The 7528-nt window shown below is 38.6% G+C and overlaps 1 protein-coding gene across 5 annotated transcripts in view; it reads left to right on the top strand.

Annotated features, from left to right (window-relative positions):
• Positions 1–7033, top strand: part of LOC131774708 (ovochymase-2-like) — a 12149-nt gene extending 5116 nt beyond the window's left edge. For 4 of the 5 annotated variants that reach the window (XM_066161951.1, XM_066161950.1, XM_066161954.1 and 1 more), the window contains 6 exons: positions 184–259; positions 1398–1436; positions 2898–3042; positions 4282–4532; positions 5750–6142; positions 6296–7033. In XM_066161951.1, coding sequence (XP_066018048.1) covers positions 211–259; positions 1398–1436; positions 2898–3042; positions 4282–4532; positions 5750–6142; positions 6296–6387 — 969 coding nt within the window. In that variant the 5' untranslated portion in view covers positions 184–210 and the 3' untranslated portion in view covers positions 6388–7033. Of the gene's footprint in view, positions 73–183; positions 260–1397; positions 1437–2897; positions 3043–4281; positions 4533–5749; positions 6143–6295 lie in introns of all 5 variants that reach the window. The other variant, XM_066161953.1, reaches the window with a different exon arrangement.
• Positions 7034–7528: the final 495 nt, after the last annotated feature.

Below are 7528 nucleotides of genomic sequence, written 5' to 3'. Positions count from 1 at the left end.
CTTTGAAAGGAAACCACTCGACTGCACCGCGTGGTTACGTTCATCGTGGACGTCATTTCTACGATCAATAAGGTTACAGACAAACATATTTAAACACATTTGGATAAGGTTACTGTTATTTGACCAATCACGCAGGCATTTGTCGTACTCTGCTCAGTGAATCCTGGCATTTTACTGTTACAGACTAAAAGAAATTTACGGAGTGGAAGAATGGGAGTATTCAAATCCAACCAACTCATTACAGCTGCCTCTGTCATTGGTAAGTTGTTCATCCTTCATGTATCTAACCATCTTAATTTCTCAGAGAGCGACACGCCTGAATCATTTTTCTGGCTTTCAAGTTAAGTTCTTTTGATTTTGATTTTCCTCTATGTCTTCTAGCCTGTTAATCTTATTGACAATGTGTTAAGGATCTGGCAGCTCGCTTATAGATTTCTGGGCGATGCGCAAACCCCGTTCAAAACCGCATACATCCTGCTCAACTTTAGCAAGGATTCAAGAGTACTTTCGTTAACCTGGTAATATTTGAAGTGAATTACATCTTTTTGGCTTATTTAATTTTGAATTGCTGGGTCTGATAAGTATACAAAATACACGAAGGTCCATTCATGAATGAAATCACTAAGAGAAAGAAATGCTTGTTTTAACAAAAATCCAGAAACAGTGCAGCCGAAACGTAAATGAGTTTAGGAAAACCACGACGGCAACGGCAACTGGAACCTCAATAAGAAACGAGTTTCAGGAACACAACAATGGCTGTGCACGTGTGTTATCAACCTTCGTAAATTTCTGTGCGTCCTCTGCAAAACAACAACGTGAAATGATCAAACTTCGTGTTGTCTGGAGAACGTGAACGGCGATGGCTAAGTTTTTGAATTTCTATTTCAAATTTAACGCTGAGTTCCAGGTTCAGTTTTTACGGCGAGAAACAAATTAAATGACTTTAGAGTATCGCGCGATTCGTAGGTAAAATATATGTTCATCTTTTAACCAACGTTGTCGACGGCGTCGCTGTCCTCGTTTCTTAAACTCAGGGCGATTGTTTTGCAGAGCCGAGCTTCTCATGCGCTGCACCTAATGAAAATGGTTAAATAATAACTTGCCTTCATTTGGGGAAGGAAATTTTCGTTTCGAATTCATTTGTATTTCATTTTGTGTTTTATTTCGTCTCCGGTTATTTTTCCTGTTAGTTTATTTTTTCTCTTTGGCGACTAAAACCCTGTCTCGTCCTAACCTCTTCCGGACAAGCGAAAATAATGTCCCATTGTTCTCTGTTGCTTCTCGCCTGGGTTCTTGCTGTATTATATTAAAAAAAAGTACAAGTAAAAACCAGTCTATATGGCCCCCTCCTGCATATTTTTTCAGTCTAATGTCTTATGAATGTTTTCTTGTTTCAGTTTTATTACTATTCCTTGAAAGAGGACAATGCGATTCAAGTAAGTTTGAAACCCGAACTGTTTCGGTATAAAATGCAAATTCATTGTAAATGTATTCAGTTTATATATACTTGTTATTGAGTCCAATATCAGCAGTTCTTCAACCCAACGAACGTTTTTAGCGATTGTAATTAATAGCAGAAAGATATCGACTACAACCTTAATACCTTCTCTCAGTTCGACGATCTTCAAAAGTTTTTCGCGCTTATCGCGAGTCCAAAGTTAAAGCAAACATGACACTCGAGTCTAAAGTTCAAGCATGTACAACGCGACGTCAACTATATTAAATAAGGCCTTTAGGAAGTGATAAATTTCAAGGCTTAAGCTATTTCATTTAAAAAGGGGAATCCCCTGCAGACGTACTTTCACATTTAGATTTGAAAAATCATGTCTAGAATTCTATGCATGCTGGGCATACAATGCACACATTCACGTGCACCTACACCTTCAAAAAGTCATTGAGGCTGCATTTACTTTGCTTGACAGACTTAAGAAAATTTAGCACTGGAAATCCCACTCAACCAGAGTCGTTTAGACTGATGGAAATATGTCAAAATTTGGATGTCTATAAAGCACAGTGAAGTATTTTTAAGAAAATAGAGAACATCCTTGTTCAGAAAATGGGCGACACTCGGTAATTACCCTGATTTCATCGAGCAGTTAGTTAAAAATCTGCCATCCAAAGTTTTCAAAACAATAAATCAAACAATCAATAATTGTGTAATTTAGTATTATCAACTGACTTAATAACGTAAATTGGCCGCCTTAAAGAGTTTATAAGCTACAGTTTGGAGCTTCAGCCCTTCGTCAGAGCGATTAAATTACCCTATTATACTCTCCCTCCGAAGCAGCACCACAGTTTCTTTAGAAACTTACCCCCTTTATTCATGAATCAATAATTTTATTCGGGATAGGCAGTGAATCACGAAATGAACAATACGAGACAAGTACTTTCCTACATTGCTCTTTACTAGATTGCATATCATCTGATACACGAGTTTGTTTTCGTTCTTCTACATTTCCTTTTTCGGTTTCCTATTCCCTACCCTATATACAATGCCCTGACTTGTGCTAGAAATGCGACTTACCCTGAAGTCTGAATGTAATTTCTCGTATGGAGGTATGGAAAGACTGAACGGACTATTTGGTCATGACTTCAAAACTCAAATTTTATTCGCTTGATAAGCAATCAGATTTGACTTCGATATAAGGCTCTGCTGAAGGAATTTAGTGCGCTCCAGCTCTATTTCGCATCAGCTGCGAGTCAGTAAGGGCTCGAGGTATTCAGATTTAAATGAATCAGTGATAAAAACAATCTACTTCTCGGGGAAGTTAGCAACTTGCCACTCCACTAAAGAGTTCGAGTGACTTCGTCGTATCACGATAATCTCTCATGGATTCTCTCAATTTTGGGTGAGATATGAAGTCAACATTTAAACTTACTCTTTGTCTTCGTAATAGTTTGTCCCAATGGCATAACGAACATCACAGCTTCCAGTGGTGAGATTGAATATCCTGAGTCAGGTACTTATGGTAAGAATGAGACCAAATGTTGGAGCATTACGGTCCCCGACACTTATCATCGCATTCAATTTTATTTTTCCAGGTAGGTTTTCCATGTATAGCACTCGTCAGTAACATGCAAACCTCTGAGGTTCACACTTCATTTCAATTTCATTTGATGTTGCCGTCAATCTTCATGTTAATGTACATCTAAAAGCAGAGACAAAAAAAATCCCAAAGTAATTTCATAACAACTCAGAAAATTACCTTTAAACCCTCTGAAATATGGTGCTAGTTCCCGAAAGGATATAAATATGCATGATCGCCGGCGGGATTAAGCGAATTTTTTAGATGGCGCATCTCCAACCTCATAGCTTGCATCCTCATAAAAAGAGCGAGAGAAGTGTCAGCCATCTTGACTAAAGAATATTTGAACAATGCTCGAGCCTCGTCATTTTTTTTGAAAGCTGCATGGCCAGCGTGGGTTTCTTTCCATTTGATTACGATACCAAATCAGAAAAAGAGGACGAGCATAAAAAAAAAATATTTCGTGGGTAAAACTGCAAATGATTGAATTGTAACTCTTCAAGTAACCGGCGCAATTATCAGATTGCCTCTCGTATTTTTTTTTGAAGTTATGATAATGACTGATAATTATGTTGATAATCATCATCAAAATAGATATAACTATTTTTATCACACTCATTTGGAAATCAGTGGAGATCCATGCAAACTGCTTGGCTCTCATTGATGCGATGAAATCACGAATTGCACCCTTTTTTGCTCTTAATTGCATCTTTTTCCCAGCCAATGAGAAAGCTTTACTGAAACACAACAACCAATCAGATTTCAAGGCTTCTTTATAAAGTTACCAATCAAATTTCTGGAAAATGAAAGACAACTTTTGCAACTTTTTACGAGTTAGCTCAGAACTGTATCAATAAAATATTTGTGCAGACTATCTAAAAAAATCCTGTATTTGAGCAACTGAATTTTGCGTTTTGAAAATGGGTGTAATAGAGTGGTAACTGAACTCTGTGTGGTGCAATTTTTGTCTGAAATCATAGTTGTGACTTCAAATGAAACTCGTGCTGCGCGCCCGTGCGATTTTGGAATCACGCGTATGATTTCAGACCAAATTGCTCTTTATTTATCTCAATTATATCAGTAATCAATCAATCCCGTATCGGGACTTTTAAGGCCCAACACGGTCAGTCTAGGAATAAAAACATTGTTAATATATTCAAAGTAATTTATCTTCTCCAGTAGATAATCTTCACTTTGTCCTTAAGGTTCGTATGAACTGAAAACCAGTTATATCGGCTTGTGATATTTTTCCCAGGATTGATATAGAAAGTTGCTCTGATTGTAAGTGCGACTATCTTCAAAGAGGAACTTCCTACAGCTATTTGAACCAGCTGTTTAAAGAATGTGGACGATATAGTTACAACTATTTACAGGGATATATCGTCAACGTCGACTGGACAACTGGCGACAGTTTGGCTGGACCGACGGTCTATCTTCGCTTCGTGTCGGATGATACTGTACACTACACAGGATTTAAGTTGACCTTCATAGCCATGTCCAGGAAAGGTGGGTAATAACTATACAAAGAGGTTATTAATAACGTGATGGCTTTTACGGCCAACGGTTTACATTTTAACAGCCATGGAGTCTTAGCCCAGTGGCTGAGGTGTGACAGGGCACAGAGAAAACTCCAGTTGACCAAGGGGTTCAAAAACCCCACCCTTTTTACCCCGACTGACCTTTAGACACAGAACCATTTGCAACCCACCCTTGAATGGGCCTGTAACTGTGCTGCACGTAGGTGCTAACTTGACGTTAATTCCGCTGCATTTTCATTGGCTAGGCTGGCTCGAAGGTGAGCTCTGTCTTAGCCCACTTACTCAGCAGTTGCCAGGCATAAGCCTGACGGCCGTCAGGCAAAACAACAAACTAAGCTAAGAAGTCCATTTCAACCCACGGGCAAACTACAACTTGAGGCTGAGGAGCCCAAAACCTTCCCTTATTACCCATGGGGTTTGGTAATACAACTGCCGGTGACCCACCCTACGTTCGGTACTCCCGTTATTGATCTAGACGTTAAGCTCCCGTCCATTTTCAATAGCTGGAGCCGGCAGATATTTGCAGCCCCTCCTAAGCCTGCTGCTTTGGACTCTCCACCACCCTCCAATCACAGGGTGTTTAACCCACAAGCTTAGCTGTGACAGGGTACGAACCTGACAATCAAAGTTGCTACACACCGGCATAGTTTTTGAAATCAAATTAGACATATTCCCTTGATAACATTTATTGATTTCGTTAATTTTTCATGTAGTAACAGACTGCCTTCATTTTGCAGTGGGTGATAAATGCTCAATCTTTAATTCCTCCAGCCACATCAAACCTTTCTTTGTTTACTAGATGAGTTGAAGAACCCAAAGGCCATCCGCAAGTGGTCATTTGCCATTTTTGCATGACAATTACGCCCTCAATCTCCGGATGATTCGCCCCTCTACCATATTCATTTTAATGGTACTATAAAATATTCATCCGCACTATTATTAGTAAGTTTTGATAGCTAAGTTAGTCGGGACAGTAAATTTACATGTAATGGAGAGAGTCCTTATGGAGATTGAGGGCATGTTGAATGGGGTGAATTTTCTTAAAATTCCGTTTTAAGTATATTGCAGTAAAATAAACTTACTAATATACAGGTTTTTTTTGGTTTCTTTGTTTTTATCAAATATGTAACCTTTATTGATTTCGTTTTATTCTTTATGTAATAACAGACTTATTTTGCTTTGCAGGGGGTACAGAAAACTATCTGAATGTAACCGAAGATGAAACTATTGAGTTTGGCACTCCAAAAGTCGACATTGAGAACTACCCCTCAGATTACGCAGAACAGTGGATTTTAATCGTCCCTGAGGGACGGAATGTCCAGATAGACTTCGACATATTTGAACTTGAAGACAGCGAGGATTGCAAAAACGATTATGTTGAGTTCCGTGAAGCATCCATCATGGCTGGTGATCCCAAAAGAATATATGGCCATTTTGGTTCAATCCTGACAGGACGCCTGTGTGGAAATACAAAGCCAAACTCGATACTGAGTCAAGGGAATATGGTTTGGGTTCAGTTCGTGAGTGACAGAAACTCTACCACAGTGTACAAGGGACTCAAAGCTTCTTTTAAAGCAGGTGTGTTATAACGATGAGGTTTTTGTCTTTAGTAACGCGACACGTAACTTCTTTTATATCTTTTTCCCTTGGAAAGTAGAGCTTATTCAACTCTTTGGAAATAATCTCAGTGTTTTATGACTTGACATGATCGTCTCTTTCTCATTTTTCCAGGACAGGGAAGCGGATTGCCTGTAAGCCGTCCAATGATGCTTCTTTTTCTCTCAGCTTTGATCATGCATGTGTCAAAGAACAACTTGTTGTAGTCCTGTCAAGTGTATCCGGGAGATGTCTTTTGTTTGCTGAAGTTTTGAAACATATGCATTTTGGTAAACTCTGATTGTGGACTAAAAAGTTTTAATATCAAGTATTTGAGTGTGAAGCTTTGTCCCGGGAATCTTTCTTTTAAGTCATTTTTAGCTGTCAGCGGATCGAATTTATCTGTGTGTTTTGGTTTTTTTTTTAGTGTTAAAAAGTTTTTCAGATCAGTTTTACAGCTAAATCGATTTCATTGGTATGCATAGATTTAGTACAAGAAAAAAGAAATGTAGCCGGTGTGAAAGCCCTTAGACTTGAAAAAGCTTGAACAACATTATGTGCATCTTAAAAATAATTTAGTATATATGCGTTATTGGCCAAGCGTGAGGGCAAGATGGCAGGATATTGTCACAGTTGTTTTTCTTTTTTTGCATTCTTGTGACTGGGACGAGGTCAAGGTGCATAAAGAAGCAAAAACGGGGCTAAATAAAACAAAACGGGGCTAACATTCTGCCATCTTGACCCAACAAACTTGGTAAATCAAGGATTTATCATACAACAAACATGTATCGCTTCAGTAAGAATCAAGAGTGACATATTACTTTTTATTCTAATTTTGACATTTTCAGGTTTTCATAGCACAATAAAAGATTCATGAAACTCGTTTATCCTCTCTTTGTTCTGACAGTTATCTGCCGCTTTCTAAGGCTCCATTGTTGACATTGTCCTAAAATCACAAATATTGCAAATCCTCGAAGCAATTTTTTCTAGGGCAGAAAATCCCGATTGGGCAAGATGGGTCGATCTTGCTCGCTTAGGCAGTCAGTTAGAATGAAGGACTCGCTTCTTCTTTCACACGAGCGCTACTAGCGAGCGCGCGTACACCCCCCTCCTCTCCTTCCTCCCCCTTCATCCCCGCACTTAAAAAGAAAAAAAGAAGGTTTTAACTATAGAATATTTTTGGTAGTTTTCTAATAATGCGCACTCTTCCTAAATATGCAAATAAAAGTAATTTTTTTTTAGATCACCCAAGAATCAAAGTATTCGAACGACGTTTTTGAACTTACTTTGAATTTCTCCTTGAATCACTGCTTAGAAAAGTACAAAAATATTAATGACCAGTTATTTATCGCCAAGGGGGTGGGGGAG

This window comes from Pocillopora verrucosa, chromosome 14 (genome assembly GCF_036669915.1).
Source record: "Pocillopora verrucosa isolate sample1 chromosome 14, ASM3666991v2, whole genome shotgun sequence".
NCBI classification, from domain to species: domain Eukaryota; kingdom Metazoa; phylum Cnidaria; class Anthozoa; order Scleractinia; family Pocilloporidae; genus Pocillopora; species Pocillopora verrucosa.
The sequence above is the reverse complement of the archived record's forward strand: the minus strand, read 5'-3'. Positions and strand labels throughout refer to the sequence as shown.